The 23075-nt window shown below is 36.6% G+C and overlaps 1 protein-coding gene across 4 annotated transcripts in view; it reads right to left on the bottom strand.

Moving 5' to 3' along the window:
- Window positions 1-202: 202 nt before the first annotated feature.
- Window positions 203-23075, bottom strand: part of LOC149834488 (mitochondrial fission protein ELM1-like) — a 51966-nt gene continuing 29093 nt past the window's right edge. For 3 of the 4 annotated variants that reach the window (XM_090010148.1, XM_090010147.1, XM_090010149.1), the window contains exons 3-11: window positions 7546-7784; window positions 7304-7400; window positions 5870-6019; window positions 5620-5746; window positions 1532-1644; window positions 1353-1416; window positions 1164-1257; window positions 928-1036; window positions 203-535 (exon numbers count right to left, since the gene is read on the bottom strand). In XM_090010148.1, the coding sequence (XP_089866274.1) occupies window positions 434-535; window positions 928-1036; window positions 1164-1257; window positions 1353-1416; window positions 1532-1644; window positions 5620-5746; window positions 5870-6019; window positions 7304-7400; window positions 7546-7784 (1095 nt within the window). In that variant the 3' untranslated portion in view covers window positions 203-433. Of the gene's footprint in view, window positions 536-927; window positions 1037-1163; window positions 1258-1352; window positions 1417-1531; window positions 1645-5619; window positions 5747-5869; window positions 6020-7303; window positions 7401-7545; window positions 7785-21342; window positions 21614-23075 lie in introns of those variants that run through there. The other variant, XM_090010150.1, reaches the window with a different exon arrangement.

The raw sequence follows: 23075 nt of genomic DNA on the forward strand, positions 1-23075 counted from the left end.
TGACTGGTAGGGGTCTGCCTAACCCCAGCTTTCTCTGTCGAAAAAGTGTGTTAGTAAGCCCCAATTATTCTGCAATGAAGGTCAGCTGAGTCTATCACCGATTTGGAATGTACAGATTCAGTTCGAGAGAAAAGTAAGAGGAATGATTTAAGAAATGCAACAGAAATAAAGCAATGAACTGCTTCATTTGCAAGACTGGATATTTGTAATGTACAGGCTAGGCCAAATGCCCTTTTATTTTTCAAGTATGCAAGATATCCGAACACTTGTGATGAAAGATACACAGCATCTGCTCCCGCAGACTGACCATCTCAGAGTAATTTCCATCCAACAAAAAATAATGTATTTACAAGAACTTTAAATTATGGACACACACTCAAGTGGAATGAGAATCATTAGTTTAAGATTAGGCTGGAAGAGAATAAACAAAATATTATCTTTTCAATGTCCATCCTTGTTCAGCAAGTGCTTCAAGTATCCTACTAGCTGCTGCTGCAGTGTCATTGAGGGGAGGATAACTCCAGCTGTCTGATATCTGCAGCATCCAATCACCACAGAAATCATCAGAAGTATAATCTCAAATATCAGTTACAACTTTAAAATTGATTTTTTTATGACGAGGAATCCTCGCCGAAGTGAGGAAAAACAACTTTAATATTGTTAATCAGCTTTGAATTTCTGTCGTCAAAGCTGTGCAACTTCCATAGGGTTCGAGAACTTGCTTGACAAAAGATGACATCTTATTCTCACAAGAATAATAAATTTTCCATTTTGTGACAGGATAAAAATGAAAAAATAAATAAAATTGAAAAAATTAAAAAAATTAAAAAAAATCATTTTACATAATTTAGAAGTCCAATTAAACTATAATGCCCTCTAATTACTCCCTTGAAAAGTATTGCATTAGTGCAACAGAGAATTACTTACATTCTCATTACCAGTGAATGGTCGAACCACACCTCGGTCCTTGAGGGTTTTATGGAATGAAGAAAATTTCCATCTACACCTCTCAGCTCCAATTACATAAACAGGCATCCTGTAGACCACCATGGGAGAGAAAAAATAAGCACACTGCCAAACAGTTGTAGAAGAGAGGGGGAGGGATGGGAAAGCAAAAGCCTCCCGAACAAGTTCTTCAAAAGCAACAGTCTCGAAAAATGTACCCAGTGCTACAAGCCTCACTCAGCATAGAAACTGAATCTGCAGTAATCACAAAAGCATCGGCCCAAGCCAAATGGCCCATGTACGGATTTGGACCTAAATTCACCATAATGGATTATTAACACCATTGAACAACTTGGTGAAATTATAAAAACATTTCTAAATTTCTCTTTTCCTTCTTCAAAAATTACCTTCACCATCCCATACGTAAGCCTTTGGATGATCACCGAATTCTTTCAGAATTATATCAGAAACCTGTTCATATGATTTAAGAAACAAATTATACGACTCACAGAAAGGCATATATTATAATACAAGGAAAATGAACAGATGAGAAACAAGAACAGAACAATAAAAATGCTAGTGGCACCTTCTGAGGAGTCCTCCTCGAGAAGGAGATTCTCAGGCTACCGCATGTGGTCAGCACCTTGTGCAGTGAAGCAGCTAATTGGTTGGCAAGGTCCACACCATATTTGCAGTGTCCTGCAATTATAATTCTTAGTTCCTAGTCTAAGTTCTACACAATATTTACAACCTACAACTAATTTGGTTTTACCTTGTATAGTTCATATCTGGTGTATAACCAATCCATGCACCAAATGATCATAGCAATCATGAGATTTCAGAAGTCAATGTGACATCCAAACAAAATGAAAAAAAAAAAAAAATCATACACAGGATTTTGGGTACAAATTCCCACAAGCCATGGGTTTACTTGTCAAGAACCTGTATGCTTACCTCACAAGAAAGTGTGAAATAACAAAAACTAGTGAATCTGATCACTTTTCAAGTTTTAACATTTTAGGTACGAGGGATTCAACCGTGAAACCAACTTCTTTCCTCTGTCGTCAACTCCTCCGTGAGAAAGCCTATTGGGCAAGGATGCCACTATCCAAGTGAACCATTGATGCTCAGCTACACAGAAATGGGATGATTTGTTTTTTTCCAAGGAAATTTGTGGAAGTTAGTTTTTCGATTACCCTTTGAGGGAGGATCAAAGAAATAACTGTAGACATGGGGAGAAAAACAAAACCAATAAAAGCAAATATAGGATCAGGAAATAGTGCAGCCAGGAAACACAGTCGATTAATTGTTGGTTGATCTCCATACTAGAATTCTCTTTTCTTTCTTAAACACTTCTAAAAGACATTTGTATGTGTTTTTCACTTAATTCTAATCTATAGATCTATTCATCATTGTATATTCACTAAAAATGTTTTGATCAAATTGATTTGATGAGAAACCTTGATTTCTATTTCACCAAATTTGTGCAATATAAGCCATTGATTCTCAATTGCTCTAAATACGCATTTAACAACAAAACATGTCTAATCTAACACATGTTCTCCACTTAGCTATAGAGAATACGTCTATGAGTTTGGACTAAGCAAACACCAGGAACTTAATCCCTTTGGAGCTGTTGAGGACAATTAGGAGATAAGACTGTTTAGAAGCTACTCTCTCTCTCTCTCTCTCTCTCTCTCTCTCTCTCTCTCTCTCTCTCTCTCTCTCTCTCTCTCTCTCTGTGTGTGTGTGTGTGTGTGTGTATTAGGAATGAGTCCTAAAAGATCAAATAAATAAGGCTTGATGATGATTATAGTTACTAATATATAACTATATACTGTAAAAAAAAACAACTTTTTAAGGCTTTTAATCTTGGGTGATTTTGGACTAGGTCAAAGTTTACCATGTCTAGAAATGGACCAAAACCCGCACCCAGCCATGTTGGGTGGCATACCTGCACATGCACCCACATCTCATCATGTTGACACGGATGCTTCGACCATTTTGAAGAGTCTGTGTGACATAGATAAACATCTATTAGCAAATATTTTGGGAAGTATTGCTAGGAAAAAATTACAAATGAACCAAAAACAGGTATATATAGCTCCACCATTAGGGGATTCTGAATGCCATTCCCAAGACAGGATAAAGAAGGGTGGCATCAGTGGTTAACAGGCAAGAAACTCTAGCCACATCCTAGGAATACAAGTCCTAAGAGAACAAATAAATAAGGCTTGATGACAATGATGATGATAGTTACTAATATTCAACTATATGGAATAATTTTTTTTAAGTATTTAAGGTTTTTTTTAACAGGCGATTTTGGACTTGGTCAACATTGACCATGTCTAGAAATGGACCAAAACCCGCACCCAACCATGCTGGCTGCTGCACCAGCACCCGAACTTGTGGTGCTTCAACCCTTCCAAAGAGTCCATATAACATAAACAACATCTATTAGGAAATATTTTGGGAAGTTTGTTAGGATAGGAAAGGTTGGACACTTTAATTTCTAGTCACCTTATGGAGGAAATATGATGGTACCCATGTGTATATGTATGTTGTGTGTTTGTGTGTGCGTGAGAAAGAGAGAGAGAGGAACTTAAATAGTTAACCATGACAGAATACTCAAAAAGCCCACCTATGAAGGCCAATTGTTCAAATAGTGCTTATAAAATAACCAATGAGAGACTAAGAAACAACCTGCGAAGAGTGTGATGCAAACTTTTCATCATCTGCATGCAAAGAAGGGCAGCATAGATAGAAAACACTCTATTGTAAAGGTACTATTAATTTGTCATGGATCAAGACTTTTTCTAGTCACTCTGGGAGATACCCCTCAAAAGCACACATTTCGATTATTGCATCTCAGAAATCATATGAAAAGTTCTCACAAAATTTACATTAAAGGATAAATCGGCTGTTTGACTGCAATTACGAAAGGACCAATTATTTGAAAATGCAACCACTGATAACCAAGAGATGAATATAGAGAGCAGAAGAAAAATGTTTGTATTTTCATTTTTTATTTTTTGTTTTAAAAAGGAAAAACAACCCCTTGACACATGTTTAACCATGTCTGACACAGTCAAACATGTTTGACTGCATCAAACACTGTCAAGTGTGGCAATCACATGTTGCTCACTTAACCGTGTCGCTTAACTTGTAGGCCATGTCATCAGGGACACGGCCAAAACGGCATGTCCATGGGTCAGTGGATATGGATCCACCTCATGCAGAAGTTGTTTAACCGCACAATCCCTTGATGGGGATTTATTCTATTACATGCTTGTATTATTTTTTGTTTTAAAAGGGAAAATCATGCCTTCACACATGTTTAACCATGTCCGACAGTCAAACATGTTTGACTGCATCAAACACTGTCAAGTGTGTGTCAATCACATGTCGCTCACTTAACTGTGTCGCTTCACTGTAGGTCCATGTCATCAGGGACACAGCCAAAATGGCATGTCCATGTGACATAGTGGATATGGATCCACCTCATGCGGAAGTTGTTTAACTGCAGAATTCCGTGACAGGGCTTTATTCGATTACATGATAGGAAAAGATCCAACACTTCATTCTAAAAGGAATGCTAAGCCTGGATCACTCTTCCGGTGGAAACTCTAGAGTATTTTTGTTATGAACCTGAAACTGATAGTATCCACTGTATGCTAAAGGATTAAAGTTCAGCTCAAGAAAACACAAATAATTCTCAGCATCCATAGAGGTATCAAAGGTTCAGGCATACCCTTAAAAAGCAAAGACTGAGCCCTAGAATCTTTCTTTTCCAATAGCCTAATTATTTAGCCCTGAGCTCTAGAACATTTACTTATCCAAAGATCAAATCAGATACCAAAATTACGGCGCAAAGAAACAACAGAGCACTCTAATTATTGCTGAGTCAATTTGTAGCATTCTTTTAGTCCTATATGGGAAAGAATCCTTTGGCAAATATACATATTAGCTTAGCTAGGGAGCAGAGAAAAGGTTGCCACTTCCTACAAGGTGGTGATCCATGTTATTGAGCTTCCAAACACAAAGAACTTTGGTGCATCATCCATAATAATAAATGCCGAGCGAGAAGAGAACTATATTTCTCAGTAGACCATATCCAAATAGAGAAGCAGGGATCAAAGAGATTACCAGTGATAAAAAATGAATGTCTGGAAAAATACCCTCAGCGATTAAAATATCAAGGGACATTAATGCAACCTCATTATTGCTAAAGGAAGCTGCAGGAGGATCCAAAGAAAGAACCAATGACCAGAAAGACAACCCTAGTGACATATAAAAAACACGCAACAGGAAAAAGAATATACTAATCTTTTCTTACCATTTCTGAACATCTATGTCACATGGATACAGAATGGGAGTCAAAATGGAGTATCTGTGTGATATAGCGGAACATCTATAAGTTACTGAACCAAAAATAAGGCATTGATGATACTCATGATCCCTAAAAAATAAAGCCAACCATGCAAAGGTTGTGTTTACGCTATTGAATTCACATTAAGTGCATGATCCAATACCTACTCTAGATCAAAGACCAAAAGAAAAGATTGTGAAACATACTGTAAAATGCAAATAAAGATAACTACAGATGTTAACATATGCTGTCAAAAACTGACCAATTATAATTCTATGAAAAAATCTGATTGAACCACATCTTACTTGAAGGTCCTCCAATGTTCACCACAAGCAAAGGCTTAGTAAGAGGTGCCAACTCATCATGCCAGGCATTAGCTGAAATTCGCAGTGCACTAGAATCAGCCTGATGTAGTGCCCCGACTGTAAGAATCTGTCATCACGAAATTGTACATCAGTCAGCAGATCCTCCTTGGAATCAGATGTAGTACATTTGACATAAACATTTAAAAATGCTTCTGAGCATAAGCATTAACGTGCTGATCGTATAACATACCACATGCTTATTGGGTGGTTCACATGGGGTGATCCATCTTCGTAGAAAACGGGGGATCTGTTGTTGCCCAGCAGGAGTTAAGGGGTAGTAATCATGATGTGGTGTGACTACCATGTCAAACCTACTCAACTTCACCCTTGGATGTTGTATCTGAAATTAAACCACAAAGGCCGTACCGGCATGCCCATGAGAAATCTTATAGAATATGTCATGAACAGAACCAACTCAGCAAGCACAAGACAACCCAAAACCCCACAACGACTGGGAGAAAAGGGGTGAACCAGGGAAACTCTGTAATTAAAAAAACAAAAAAAAAACAAAGACAATAACAGTTTCTCAGACAAGTCCATTTAATCAATCAGCAAAAAGAGAAACTAATTCAATGAACTTTAGCTTCGAAAGCATAAAAGCTAACCAACACCTACCAGCTTGTGAAACCTATGATTTCACACTTCAACTTAGATATTACTTAGGAGACCCTAATGCTCCCATATGCTAGGTTGGAAAATTCCTTCTGATAACAAAAAAATCATATTCATGACAATTTTGTAGTCTAAAAGTAACAAAAAATCAATAATTTTAAATATTTTTCATGTGATGCTTTTAGCCATTTTTCCCATTTCTCCAATAACAGACTCATGGGCATTCGTTATTGCAAAGATAGCGCCCAAGATTTTGATCCAAAAGAGATTGACAGGTTGCATTTGTCAAACAAATATAGTCTGGCGACTCTGGCCCATATTCTTCCCTCATCCAGTTTTTCGCTTTTGTTTTGTCTTTTTTTTCACCAGAGAATGTGGCTTTTATTTCTTGTGCCACATAATCAAGCCGTTATTTCTTTAAAAAGAAGATGATAAAAAATTAAATCAACTGCAGCTAAAAAGCACAAGCTAGAAGTTCTAGGTGAATGACATAGAGGCTAAAAACAGAAACAGAATTCATTTAACAGATAGAAGCTATGTCACAAAGATAAAGGTTGCAATATGTGACTTGAGTTCAGTGAGCAAGTTCGATTTTTTTAAAAAAAAATAGGACAGCGACATGGAATTTTTTATTTTTTATCAATAAAAACCTAGTTTTTTTATCATTTTACTATATAAAAACACATTTTCAATGATATATTATTAAAATTTATTAAAATATTAAAATACTAAAATAATGTCCATACGTGTCAGAGTCATGCCAGTGTGTCATAGCATGTCCGACTCGTGCTCTAAATGGCGTGTCATTGTAACATAGGATAAAATACCCAAATTGGATGTACGAATGCAATTTATTGATGAAAAGTTTTCAGTAACACCCTTCTCATGTGCCCAGTAGCTATTCCATGATGACCTTCATTGATGTAGAGAATTACATGGATAATACTGCAACAATCCCTTCAAAGAAAAAAAAAAGATATTGGAAGTAAGAAAAGGAAACAAACCAAAATACCTGAACAACAAAAACGCTCTTTGGAGCTAATCTTTTTATTGAACTTGCTAATGAGACTGTATCTCGACCAGAGGCAACAACCAGAAGAGGGCCTTCCCTGAAAGTAAAAGACAACACAGTTAGCACTCAAAACTCATGCAAATCAAAGAAAATTTATGTTTCACAATTTATTGAATATGCATATTTAAGTCCATAAAGCCCAATGCAAGTTGGATATGCATATATGGAAAATCAAATCGTACTTCTCAAAAGTCTCTTGAGCCATATTGGCAATCTGTCTTGCATCAGCTTCTAGTACAGATGACAGGCCTGCACTGCCACCATTTTCAGCAGGAAATGGCATCATTTTTTTCTTTTTGAAGGATGATACAACTTGTGAATCACCCCAAAGCTGTCTTAAGACATAGTCCAGTCTTTTGTGGATAGACACTGGAAGCCATCGCAGCCACCCGTTAATACCTCCAGTTGGTCTAGTAACACGCTGAAGAGTACAAGGAGTAGGTGATTGAAAATGTGACACATTTAACAACCAGAAATTGATTACCACGGTGAAACAAAGAAATATTTTCTCTACCAAATGATCAAATTCAAGCAGAGCAACCTCCGAATCAACTTTTGTTCAAACATGCATTACTTGAACTTGTTTAAGCCAATTTAAGCATAGCTTACTTCACCTCTATGGGAAGTCACAAGTCACAGGATTTCCCACAAGTTCAGGTGGAAGCTATCAAAGAAAAAGCAAGAGAGTGCACACAGAAGAAGATGAGAGAAAACTCACAATGGAAAACTTCATTCGTTAGGGTTAAAACATGAGGAAGTTATACAACATATAGGGTAGATCAATTTTCCTATACTACTAAGATAATTGTGGACCAGTATGGCCCTCTTACTTTGACTACTACATTACACTTCAAAGGATATCTTATGGAATTTTACATATTGTTTTCCCTAACTATTTTTGTATAAAAATCTCACTTACACCCTAAAAGGTGCATTTTCCTACAAACGATAACTAAATAAATTTTTCATATAACAGTAATTTTAGGTAAAACATTTTAAAAGATGTCCTCAATTTTCTCTTCCTAGTTTTTTTTTGTTTGAAGAGTTGCTTACATTTTATCAATGGTTAACCATTTCCTCAAACAGTAGATTGATCTTATCTTTATATGTATTTCAACATGCTAGTTAGAGTTGTTAAGATTTATGTAATATATGTATCACTATTTTGCGTGCTACCCCTCTTGTTATGTATTTGTACATTTCAGTCTTTATATGGGTATTCTTATATTTTGTCATAGTTAGGAGTAAAGTCAACTGTTTTTGTCTTCTAGTGAGGTAGAGGAGAAGTCTCTATTGTTGTATCTCCCTCATTTTGAAGTAATGAGTTCATCTTCTTGCTTTGATATGGTATCAGAGTCATGTCAGATTGAAAGAGAGGGCTGGGATTGTGACTAGAAGGGAAAAGAGACTCCATTGATTGATAATCTGAGTATTGCATTGGGAATCATGCCATGAAGTAGTTGCTGACATCATCACATCAGAATGAAGTTTCAGACTTGCTTTGACTGAGGTAAGGGCTTGATAGAGCTTGATTTTAGTAGCCCAACTGTCCAACAAAATAAAAATCATGTCAAGCAGAGCAATATTGAATTTTCTACTAATTTTTCAAGATTTTATGGATTTTGGGTGAAATAGTGACCAGATTTGAGAAATCTGTTCATACATAGCCAATCAGTGGTTATTTTTGGCTTTGCATAGATGCATTTGGGTCGTTTTGGTGTCAACAATCTATTGGAAGCATTTATTGCATGAACCTTGGCACTTTTGTTGAGGTTTATTGAGGTTTGAGATACCTATTTTAGGCGGAATACCTATTTGGGGATTATTGGTTCAATCGGCTGACTGTGGGTGCAATAATATGCTGGTGTTTGGTAATTTTTTGCAGTGTTGTGTGTAATGTATCATATGATTTGTATCGTATGATATGGTATGATACGTATTGTTACTTTTTAGAAATATGATACGATATGAGTGTGTATCGTACCCGTATCGGGTGTATTGTACGATACACCCATGTATCGTATCATATCGTACGATAGAAGGCATATTGTATGATACAGGTGTGGCGCACTAAAGAAAGACCCCAAACTTACTTTTTAAGTTTTGGGTTTTAAAGGCCTCTTGAGGGCCGACTTCTTCATTTGTCTAGAGGTTGTTAGAAGGGAACCCACGCACTCTAGGAGCCATGAGATCAATTTGAGGGCTTATTCATGCACAAGAGAGAGGGATTTTGCGATTTTCTCAAGTAAGAGTGCATTTCCAGCATTTTTCCACTCAAGGAAGTGGGTTAAGATAAAAAATCCTTAGTTTTTGCTTTTTATTGAGTTTTTTTAGAAGAAAATGGCATCAAAGGATCCGGCATGGCAATGGGGCACTCAAGTAATGAGTGAAAACCGATTAAAAATCAAGTACAACTATTGCCAAAACTCTCTTTCAGGTGGTATCTCTCGGTTGAAGCATCATTTAGCTGGGACACATTATAATGTGCATGCATGCACGTAAAGAAAATTGTCGGATGTCGTGAAATGGCAATGCCAGCAATTATTTGATAATCTGAGTGGAAAAAGACAAGAAAGAGAGATGACTGGAGCATAAATGGAGTATGTTGAGCTTTAAGGAGATGTGTCTTACGAAGATGAGCTTCATACTTTTAATCCTACAACCCCTAGCATAGGATCAGAAGTAGAAAGTTTTGCAGCGAAGGGAAAAAGTATGTATAGTGTCAGTAGTAGTATCGTCATGGGAACAAAAAGAAGTAGAGGAGAAGAAAGAAGAGGAGGAAGAGGGAGTTTTTCGAGAGGAAGTAGAGCTAGAGACTCTATTAGAAGTTGCTTCCCTCCTAGGATTGCCCCTGGGGCACAACCCAACATTCATACTGCTATGACTCCTCAACGTTTAGTCGAGCGCGGTTGGGATATGGTTCTATGATTCCTGTGTTCCTTTCAATGCGACAAATTCCTTTCATTTTCAAGTCATGACAGATGTCATAACCAGTATCGAACCTGAATACAAGATGTCTTCATATCATACTTTGAGAGGAAAAGTTTTAGATACTAATGTGAAAGAAGTGAAGACATATTGTGATGAGATGAGGCAGTCATGGAGAGAAACTGGGTGTAGCATCATCGCATATGGGTAGACAAACAGAAAGTCAAGGACCTTAATAAATTTTCTTGTCTATTATCCCAAAGAAACTATGATAAATTTTCTTGTCTATTATCCCAAAGAAACTATATTTTTTAAGTCAATTGATCTGCCTGATACGCCCAAGATAGTAGTATATTGCTCAGAGTTTTTGATGAGGTTGTGGAAGAGGTTCAACATCAAAATATTGTGCAATTTATTACTAATAATGCAGCAAATTATAGGGCAGCAGATAAAGAATAGGCTAAAAAATTTGGGTAATTCTTTTGGACCCCTTGTGTTGCCCATTGCATAGACCTCATGCTTGAGGACACCAACAGCATGGATGAGATAAAGCAAACTGTTGAATGCTGCCAAGAAATTATTAAATTTATTTATAATCATGCATGGGTTTTGAGTCTAATGAGAAAGTACATTGGTGGTGTTGAGTTGATTCGTAGTGCAGTTACTAGATTTGCTACAAATTTTTTGACAGTGCAAAGTCTACTAAAGAATAGAGATGCACTAAAAAAATGTTTTCATTAGATGAGTGGAATGCATATCCCCATGCATAAAAAAGAAATCTCAGAGAAATTGTAGATATTTTATTCAGAAGTGATTTTTGAGATTCATGTGTGAAGTTGTTCAGAATAACTATACATTCGGTAAAGGTGCTTCGATTGGTTGATAGTAAAGGCAAATCAGCTATGTGTTATTTCTATGAGACCATGGATAAAGCAAAAGAGGTCATTAGAGCTAATTTGAAGGGAAAGAAAAATTATATATACCTATATGAAATATCATTGATTATAGGTGGGATTTATATGTGAGGGCAACCTCATCAACATCTTTATGTTGCAGCATATTATTTAAATCATGCATTTAGATACTCCGCTGCATTTAAAATGGACAGAAAAATCAACAAGAGACTTTTATATTGCATCGAAAGGTTGAACCCTGAGTATAGCATTTAAGATCAAATTCATAAGGAAATAAAAACTTATAATAATACATTGTATGATATGGGGTGAACTGCAACAATGTGAAACTGTGTGAAGATGAGTCCGGGTAATTTATTTTGTCTATTTCAATTTTAATTTCATATTGTTATTTATTGTATGATTGTATATCTGTTAGTGTTGTATTGATTTATCATTTTCTTGTTTTTTTTTCAGACATGTGGTGGGTCATGTTTGGAAGTGATGTTCCAAATTTGAGAACTTTTGTCATTCACATTCTTAAACAAACATGTAGTGCAAATAAATGTGACAGAAATTGGGGTGTCTTTGAGCAAATCCATACCAAAAGAAGTAATAGATTTGAGCATAAAAGGCTCAATGACCTCATCTACGTTCGCTGCAACTTACAACTGAAGCAGAAGTATAGAAAATTATAAAGTTTATGTCATTTTCATGTGTTTATTTAATGTTTTTTTATATCATTCAAAACTCAACTAATTTTAATTTTTTTCATGTCATCTTTTACTATGAAACTTTGGGAGAGGGTGATTGAGTCTAGGTTGAGGAAGGTTGTCATGATATCGGAGAATCAATTTGGTTTTATGCCTGGAAGATCAACTATGGAAGCTATACATCTTCTTAGACAACTTATTGAAAGATATAGAGAGAGGAACAAAGATTTGCATATGGTTTTTATTGATTTAGAGAAGGCATACGATAGAGTACCTAGGGACGTTCTCTGGTGGACAATGATGAAGAAAGGTGTTTCTCTCAAGTACATTAGTATAATTAAAGATATGTATGAAGGAGTAGTAACCAATGTCCGCACTTGTGGAGGGGTGACAACCAATTTCCCGATAACGGTTGGGTTACATCAAGGATCTGCTTTAAGCCCTTTCCTATTTGCAATAGTGATGGATGAGCTTACGAGATCAATTCAAGAAAATGTACCGTGGTGTATGTTGTTTGCTGATGATATTGTTTTGATTGATGACTCTAGAGCTGGGGTTAATGCTAAGTTAGAATTATGGAGACAGACATTGGAAGCTAGAGGTTTTAAGTTGAGTAAGAGTAAGACTGAATATATGGAATGTCGGTTTAGTAAGCAACGAAGTAGTGATGGGAGTGTAGTGAAGCTTGGTGAGCAAGATATACCGGTGAATGATTATTTCAAATATTTGGGATCCATCATTCAAAAGTATGGAGAAATTGATGGAGATGTAAATCATAGGATAAAGGTTGGGTGGATGAAATGGAAAAGTGCTACTGGAGTGTTGTGCGATCGTAGAATGCCATTGCGGTTGAAGGGAAAGTTTTATAGGACGACTATTAGACCCGCTTTACTATATGGTACGGAATGTTGGGCTGCCAAGAGACATCATATTCAAAAAATGAGTGTAGCTGAGATGCGGATGCTTAGATGGATGTGTGGAAATACAATAAAAGATAAGATTCGGAACGAAGAGATACGTAAGAAGGTAGGTGTTGCACCCATTGAAAATAAGATGCGAGAGAATCGTTTACGGTGGTTTGGACATATTCGGCGAAGGCCTAATGATGCTCCAGTTAGAAGGTTGGAGAAATGGGAAAATATATTAGTTAAAAGAGGTCGGGGTAGGCCTAGGAAGACTTGGATGGAGATGATAGGAAAGGATATGAATGCTTTGAACCTCACCGAGGACATGGCGTTGGATAGAAATGATTGGAGGAAAAGGATTCATGTGGAAGACCCAAAATGAATTTCTTTTTTGGTTCATATCGCTGACCCCAATTGTTTTGGGATGAAGGCGTAGTTGTTGTTGTTGTTGTTGTTGTATCTTTTTAGGCAAATCGAAAAAGTTATCATCAAGGAGGTATAAAGAGCAATTTGATTTCATCAGTTTGGAACATTTTAATGAATTGGATGCATAGGTTGAAGGAGTAGGGACTCTTTTGAATGAAGATGGCATTAAATTGATTAACATGGAAGAAGCACATGAGGTAGATGTTGAAGACCTCATATATCTTGGAGACGATGTGGATGTCGAAGGAGGAGAAAAAGAAGATAATGATGATGAAGAATATTATTATGATTATTGAGGTTTTATATAATATGTTTTAAAAAAACTTGGTTATTCAAGTCATTCCAATCAAGTTTGATGGCACTAACTATGTATGTTGGGTGGACTTTATGAGATCAATGGTGGTGGGCTTTGGTTACGGAGGATATTTGGATGGCACTAAAATGAAGCCAAAAAAGGGTGATCCCAATTATGAATATTAACATCGTAGAATGGGAGAAGGAAAACCTGAAGATTAAATCATGGCTTCCAGGCTCTATGGAGCAAAATACTGCTGCAAATATTTTGAGGTATGAAACAGGTAAGGATGCTTAAAGCTATTTTTAAGCAAGTCTTTGAATAGACAAATTGGGCTCAACAAAATATCACCTTGGTGAGGGTTTAAAACAAACAATAGGAAGGTTTGATGCATCTAAAAGAGTTAGTTCTGAAGAATCTAGAAGTGATGTGAGCCTTATTCATTAATTTTATTGTAAGAAGCTCAGTCACATGAAGAAGTCATGCCTTGCGTTGAGGAAAAAGAGGTGTGAGGCCCTTAGAGTTCCTTGTGTTGAAGAGACATGAAAGTCTAAGGATACTTTGCCCATTGTGACCAGTGTTCATTTTATTCCTTCAGCAGGAAGATTTTCAGATTTTTTGTCAGTTGTCCAGTCTAATACTTTAGAGGAGACTCAACAGCCTTTTGCTCAAACTGATGGTTCAGTATCTTCTTCTTCCACTTCTTCTTTGCCTACTTTTGGTAATGCTATTGTTAGTCCTTCGAGTAGTTTATTGGAATGGTGTCATATGACTGCACAAAAGTCTATTCTAACCAATTATCATCCTTGTAGTGGCTCATTTTGCATTGCACATGGGTCCTCTATGGGAGTTTCTAAAGATGGATCTTTGACTCCCTTGTCTTGGGGGGAACTTGAATATCTCTCAAGTTTTTCATGTCGCTTCTTTAGCCATGAATCTTATTTTTGTTGGCTAAATTACTAAATATAATTGTAATATAATATTTTCTCTTGTGGCTTGTGTTGTGCACTATGTCACAGGGATTCGGCTAGCAGGGTGCCACACCCGCGTCGACGCAACTCGACGCAGGTGCGGCACCGGGTGTGGTCAACCCGACCCTGGGTGCATTTACCGCACCCAAGGTCATTTATGTCCAATTTTTTTATTAAAAAAAATTGTTTTGGGGGCCCCTCAGAGACCACCCCCCCGCCCGCTGACCGCGCAGCGGGACCTGCGCCGGGGGGAGCTCCCAGACCCTCCTTTCTGCAAGGGCAAAAACTCTGAATCAGGATCCACAACTCATCAGCTCGACCCCTCCCCTGCACAATATATATATATATATATATTATTTATTTATTTTTGCCGCACCCCCGCACCCAAGTTTTTTTAAAGTGCCGCACACTCGCACCCGCACCTGCACCCATGTGACAGGTTGTGTAGGATCAACTTTTAAGAAAGAAGATTGGAATTGGCCATAAAGAGGGCCTCAGGTCAGTACACCTTGCAGATGTACTCTAGATCATTAGATATGTGAGACACTATGCATTTTGGGATGTTATTCTCTTTGTCCTCCTCCGCAGTTCTTAGAGCCTTCTGTGATGCAGATTTTGGAAGGTCTGGTCATGATCATCTCTCTACTAAGGATTTTGCATTTTTCTTGGAGGCTCTTTAATTTCATGGAAAAGTAAAAAGCAATGAAGAGTTGCTTTATCTACAGCTGAGGCAGAGTACAAAGCTATGGACAGGTTACAACTGAGATTATTTGGGTCAGATAGTTGTTGGGAAAATTAGGGGTTCCCATTTGTGGTCGGACCTCCTTGTATTATGACAATATAAGTGTTATTCATATCGCAAAGAATCCAGAGTTTCATATTGTCAGTTTACCAGGAAAGCTTATGAAGATGGAATCATTTCTCTTGAGCACGTGAGCTCTAAGGATCAAATTGCATGTGTTTACTAAGAGTCTTGCTCCTTTGCATTTTAGTTCTTTCCTTTTCAAACTTGGGATGATTTCTCATGCATCATCTCAAGTTTGAGGGAGAGTGTTAAGATTGATGTAATATATGTATCACTATTTTGTGTGCTACCCCTCCTGCTATGTATATGTACATTTCATTCTTTGTATGGGTATTCTTGTATTTTGTCATAGTTAGGAGTAAAGTCAATTGTAATTGTCTTCTAGTGAGGTAGAGGGGAAGTCCCCTCTATATTGTTGTATCTCTCATTTTTGAAGCAATGAAGTTTCCTTTTGTGCTTCCTGTCACCTTCTCTCTTTTAGAGTTCATCTTCTTGCTTTGATAACAGTTAAAAAAATGGTTGTCTGCACACATAAAAGGTGCATAATAGCAATTAGGTAATAAAGCAAAAGAGACGTCCATCCATGACCTTCTCATATGTCGTTGATTTTTTTTGTTTTGTTGTCATATCATGTTTTCTAATTTTAGCAAAGAGATCATTATAACTTATTTTTATTATTAATGTTTTTGTCATTTTATTTTTAATCTTTATAAAAATTTTAAGATCAATCTGTGCTAGAGATCATCAGGCTCAACCATGACCCAAAACCAACCAGTCATTGGCACAAGTAAAATTGCCTTTTTTTTCCTACCCCTTCTGACCCTCCTCCTCCTCCTCCTTAGGGGTGTCAATGGATCAAGCATGACCCAAACCTGATCAGTGTTCATTAACAAATAAACAGATCTTACTAAATATCTGGTCATGAGGTCCGGTCATCATATGGAGCCAGGTATGGTTTATGAAATTTCATACAAGACCCAAGTCTGACATGAGTCCGGCTTAAGATTGAATTTTTTAATGTTTAATAATGTACAGAAAAAAATAGTATCTTATTGGGTCTGGTCAGAATCTGGCTTACATGACCCTTATATACCCCAAATATGGTTTTGCCTTTGGTAGTTCCGGTGGGACCTAGATCCGGACCTAAAACCAGCACCTCTGACTTGGATCTAGGTTTGAAACAACCCAGGTAGCTGTCAGGTCTGGTGAAGGTCTGATCTGACACTATTTCTCCTACCAATTAGATACATTTTTCATCCCAAGTTTGGTCCAGTAAAGAGTCCATGCTTGACCCAGTCCAAATATGGATCAGCTTACATAGCATAAAATTATGTCAATGATTAAATAACAACGATTGTAGAACTTGCGACCTCAAGCATGAAAGCCATTGTGTTGAGAAAAATATTAAGTGCTATAATTGCAGACAAACGGGACACATCGTCAGGAAGTGTCCCCAATCAGTGTGAGGAGATGGAGCCAGACCCAAAGACAAACCAATTGCTTCAGGCAGAGTTTATGTGGCAACTCTGCCAGAAGTTCTGGCTAGTCCGGACGTTGTGGAAGGTAGACTTCTTGTCTCTGGTGTTTTTGCTCATGTTCTTTTCGACTCGGGAGCAACACAGCTTTTCTACCTCTACTTTTGTTGCACTATTACCTGTTTCACCTATACTTCTAGACATAAGTTATCAAGTAGAAACACTAGTAGGAAAAACCGTTTATTTGGATAAGGTTACCAAATGATGCATGGTGTAAATTGAAAAACGTCTATTGCCGGTAGATCTAGATCTCTTGATATTGAAATTTAAGGGAGTGGATGTTATCTTAGGCATGAATTGGTTATCTAACCATTAAGCAACTATCAACTGTCGGAGAAAAAGTGTCAGTTTTCAACACCCCGAAACCCTGATATTCACCTTTCAGGGTGCTAAAAAACTAGCAAAATCGACAATTATTTCATGCATTCAGGCCAACCGTTACCTACAAAAGGGTTGCCTGGGGTATTTTCATAGCCAGTACTTTGGACCCGCCAAAGTAGATGCCAGAGTTGATGCCACTAAATTTAAGTCCTTTACATGTGCATGAATTCATCTTGGACTACATAAGCTGTCAGAGGATGCATATGCTTGATTAGACAGAAACCAAATAGATTAACATAGTTTAAGATGATATATGCGGCGAATGGTTGAAAAACCAACCCTATCCAAATTGTTTTTATTGAGGGATCCTAATCGTAATAAAGGCATATGTAATAAAACTAGCCTATGTCCATGTGGCTGAATTTTCTGGCTTAGCATGAGATGGAGATAGACCGAACTCATGTTAATCACTTAACACTGTGCAGATCACTTAGTGAGAATTAGAATGCACATGCTAGATAGATAGAGACCAATAGCATACCTCTTGGTCAAGAGAGCTGGCTACCTGTGATCATCGCAAAAATTTTCCTCTCTTGTTGTTTCTCTCTCTTCCTTCTCTTTTCCTTTTCTAACCTCTATTTTCTTCCTTTTTGAAGGGAGAAAAATAAAAGACAGAAAAGAAAGAGAGAAGAGAAGAGAAAAGAAAGAGAAGAGAGAGGAATTCTTTTGCGGGGTCTCACTTGACCTTGATTTGAAAATATTTAGCAAATAACTCGCCTCCGTTTTGAAAATATTGCGGCAAAATGGAGAGACGTGATTCGTTCGTCGGTACGAAGTTCGACCGTTCCTGGCGCCTTACCAGGGGTAATCGAACCAAGGATCGAATTTATGCCTTTTGCTTTGCCTAAATATTATCTAAGAATTTATTCTAAATCTAAATGCACAAAGAATCATGCTTGTGTAATGCAGGGATGTATGTTCTTTTTGGAAAAATGATTTAAAAAAATCTCCAAGTGCTTGATAATGGAGTGAAGAAATGGTTTTTTGAATGGTAGAATCTAACTTAGGACTTGAGATAGATCAGAGAAGTTCTAAGTTTTTGAAATGATCAGAATTGGGAAAATAGCTCTTTTGAATTGGGAAAGAATGGTTTGAAGATGAGATAAAAAGGAAAAAGGAAAGAAATTTCAAAGTCAGAAAATAAACTTTGAACTTAGATTTAGGAGAAGATATAAAACTTGTAATGAAATTTGAATCTAAAATTTGAAATCATGATGGTTTTGAGAAATCCAAATGGTATTTAGAAATAAAGTGGATTTAGGAAGTTCAGATGAGATATGAAAATGAAATTGGATTTGAAATTTAGAGTTGGGAATGGAATTTGAATTCTGGATCCTAAATAGGATTGGATCCAAGATCTGGAATCCAAGATCTGAATCCAAGATGGAATTGGATTCTGAATCCAAGATGGAATTGGATTCTGAATCCTAAAAATGGATTTTGGATCTTAAAATGGATTTAGGATCTGAAATCTGAGATCCAAGATAGAGTTGGACTCTGGATCCTAAGATGGATTTTGGATCTGAAGTCTGAGATCCAAAGTGGAACTGGGTTCTGGATCCTAAAATGGATTTAGATCTGAAGTTTGAGATCCAAGATGGAATTGGATTCTGGATCCTAAAACGGAATTGGATCTGAAGTCTGAGATCCAAGGTGAAATTGGATTCTGGATCCTAAAGGGAATTTTGGATCTAAAGTCTGAGATCCAAGGTGAAATTGGATTCTGGATCCTAGAATGGATTTTGGATTTTGAAAGTCCAAATGGGACTTTTGAAAATGGATCTGGGTTTTGAAAACCCAGATTGAATTTAAAATTTAGGAAGGGAAGCTTTGAGATTCATAATCAATCTCAAACTTTGATTTTGAATTTGAAGATAAAAGATAAACTTGGTTTTGAATTTGAAGATGAATCAGAAATTTCAAAGTTAATTTGAACTTTGAATTTGATTGGAGTTTTGAATATAAAATGAATTTGGAATTTCAAAGTCAATTTGAACTTTGAAATCTGATTTGAATTGGAATTTTTATAAAATGGATTTGAAATCTCAAAGTTAAATTGGACTTTGAGAATGAAAATGAAATAGAATTGAAAATGAAAAGATGAATTTGGATTTTACAAGAATTGAAGATTGATTGAAGAAGATATTAACATCACTTAGAGTTTTGAAAAAGGGAATTTTGAAAATATGATGCAGTTCTATCCTAAATGATGAATGAATTTAAAGAATTTAAAATTGGATTTTGAAAAGCATATCTCATTCTTTAAATGAATTAAAATAAGATTGAAAATATAATGCATCCTTGACTATGGTCATTGAATGTATTATATAATAACCTATATTTAAATTCACGTGAAGAATAAAACATATTTTTGTGATTTTATAGAGTTTAAAATGAAATTAACTCTCAATATACCCTGACTATGACCATTGGTATATGTATTGAATCAATTTTAGACTAAACTCTGATAAAAGAGAAAAATATTTAAAGAAAATATGATGAATTTTGAAAAAGGATCCAGTGTTATTTTATAAAAGATAAAAATATTAAGTCTTGTTTACATCCTGACTATGGCCATTGATGTAAATCATCAACTTAGGATTGATTTACCTCTTACGAAATGGTGCACGTGTCATCCGTGTTTCACCATTGTGAGATTTTGGAAAATAAAGGCAAAAAGCATAAAAATAAGCAATTTATGATATTTATCATGCTCATACATTCTAATCTAATGCTTTGAAATGTAGAATTCTCATTATAGCCTGTCTATTACATCATGGAATCGATATTACAATTTCTAAACCAAGAAAATAACATTTTCCACACACTTCCTGCAAAATCCAAATTAGCTCAAGATGAAAGATATATACATAAAGAGATGTCATGTTATATGCCCATGATGGAATGAATATCCAATGTGCCCATGTGATCTGTTATGCAAATATGAAAACAAAAATTCAAAGTGTATATGAGATGTACTAGATGATACCTAAATATCTAAGGAAAAATGAGGCATTAGTATGCATAAGAGTGACATATTGAGCAAGGCAATGAATATATACAGATTATCTATGCCTTGTATTGTATATAAGTGTGGTGGATTGTTGATGGATGAAAGGGTTGTATACAGGGGAAGTGCAGGAGTGATGCTACGGAAATAAAATTAAGTTTGAAAGTGGGAGATGCATGATGGATATGCTCTGCGAAAACTGTACAGGGGGTATGTGGATATAACACATGATAAATGTATTATACAGGGGGCTATAAAAATGTGGTGATAGGCATAAACTAAGGGGTATGGAGGCATTATAGAGGTGAATGATGTGGTAACTCATGCAGATCCTATTGCATAGACAACGATCCTAATACGATTGGTAGTATGGGATGTAATGCTAGTGGTAGAGGAATGCTTGATGTAAACAAGGTGCTGAAGTGTAGCTGCTAATGCCTACAGAGTTGTGGGTTAAAGCCTTGGTGTACCTGGAACCGTGTGTTGGCTGGGAGGAGCATAACAATATCTTTGGTACGTGCTTTGGCTCTGCTATGGATATATTAAAAGCTACAGCAATATTTAACGCTGCTATAGGTAAAAAAAAATCATAGCGATACACGGGTGTTGCTGGGAATTGAAAGTTGTGAAGGTGATAGTGCAAAGTGGATGCATATGAAATTACTGTAATGCTTCAAAGGGGCTAATATACTAATATGGCAGTATAGATGTGCGTGCTTGCAGGTATTGATTCTAGTAGCCCCTAGAATATTGTTGTATATACTTAAATATGTCACTGCAAAAGGTAAACACCAACATAATTTCTCCTACAAGAGCCGTGGAATTATGCATACTTGGTCAATTACAAATAAAATTTGCTCAATGAGCCAATGATGAAATAATGAGTGCTGAAACAGGTATGTACACTGTGCATGTGCAGGGAAATGAAGGATATTGGGTATATATATATCAAAAGAGAAAAAAAAATACTGCTATAAAGGTGGCTGTTGGAAATAGGCAAGGTTGGTGCACAGTGGGGGCTGTGCATGGAGGAATTGCAGAGGCAGTGATGGGAAGTATGGTAATACAAATGAGTGCTGGGGTTAGGATGCACTGTTGCGTTTCTGAGACCTCTTACCAGTTCAGTTGACCAGGGCTCTACCCGAAAGTGACAGAAGGTGCTGAAGTTGAAGCATGTTCACGCTCACCTGCTTTCATCATATTTGTCGGAAAAACTCTCTTTTCTTGCTTCACATCAAACCTTCTTCCCAGACTGTTGAGATTCAATCCACTTGTGGAAGCTCCCAGGCTTTCCAGCTTTGCAGAAGATATGGTGGTCCTGACGCTGTCAGAATTTTCTGACAGAGATTCTTCGGGCTTTGAATCAAAGGAATTGAGTTTTTTTTTTAGTACCCAAAATGAACTAAAAGCTCATGCTTGTGCTTCCCTGCAGATGACCTTACGCTTTTCTCACTCAAGAAATCATGGTGATGACACAGTACCGAGTAAGAGGAAGAAATGTCAAACATGTCAAACTTTTTTCTAATGGAACTGATATTGAGTATGCTAATTGAATTTAGACTAATTTTGATGGGCATGCCACAATATGTACAGTATCTCGTACCCTCGACTCCAATGAAAACTCATAACTTGGAATATGATCTCACAGTTCTTTAACATTGGCATCTATCTCATTGTATGAACAAATGCTTAAATCTTTCATAGGTGTATTATGTCGATGTCTTCTATGGAATCCAAAGTCCATTCCCATTTCCCCAATCAGCAACCGATATTTTTCTGCACTTGACTTCTTCTTGGTGGCAGAGAAGACAAAGCAGTCCTCGCACATTCTGTGTATATCAAAGAGTTTCTTGTGAATCCAGCAACAAATCAATGAGGAGATGACAGATCGACTTTCTATAGAAATCCAATGCCTTATTCCCCATGATATGGTTAAACCTATAACAAACATGGGATTTGCAAACCAAACTTTCTAATAAATTCTGTCATTGCACAAGAGAGGAAATCATTGAAGAACAAAAGAAATATTAACAGCCACTCAATTAGTAACACAGAAGTGGAACTTGTGGAAATTTTCCAGTAGTTGTACAGTTAGTCTTCTGGTTGCCATTGCCCTTGTTATAGGAATCTAGACAACCTACTCCCCGACTTGACTATCCACTCAAAAGGAGCAGGAAATTTGTACACTGAATATACACACAAGAGTTTTCTCTTTCCAAAAAAAAATGCCTATATACATAGAACTTCACAAGCAAACATATCATGCTTAGCAGAATTACCATTCACATAGTTATCTGTGTTACACAACTGCCCCAAAATCTGATATATATAAAAAAAAAAATGAAATCTGAAGTATCCACTACAAACAAGCATAAGGGATTGTTGGTATTGTTGGGATAGTATATGATGGGCAATCATGTTGCAGAAACTGAACCCGACATCCTACAGAAAAATAAAAGCTAAATATGATGCAGACTTTTCCAAATATCAAAACATGCTGATAAATACACCTATTAATAGATTCACATAGCAAGATAAGCACACATTTTAACTGTAAACAGCAAGCAGACTGGAGCACAGCGGTTGTAGTTCCTATAATGGACATCAATTTTTGCACAAAATTATGACAAGGATTGCAAATCCACTTTGTTTCCTCCAAATTTTTGTTGCAACCATTGAGAGACATACCCATGACCGAGGAAGCATGTCCTCAAGAGGTGTGATGACGCTGGATGTGTTGTAGTAAAATGTAAATGGCAACAGACCTAATCCTACTCTAATGGATCACAAGGGATGGCAAAATACATCGTGAGGGGAATTCCACCATGTCCAACAAGACTATCTGCCTAA

The sequence above is a fragment of the Nuphar pumila genome, chromosome 6, assembly GCF_984573655.1.
Source record: "Nuphar pumila chromosome 6, dmNupPumi1.hap1.1, whole genome shotgun sequence".
Taxonomy (NCBI): Eukaryota; Viridiplantae; Streptophyta; class Magnoliopsida; order Nymphaeales; family Nymphaeaceae; genus Nuphar; species Nuphar pumila.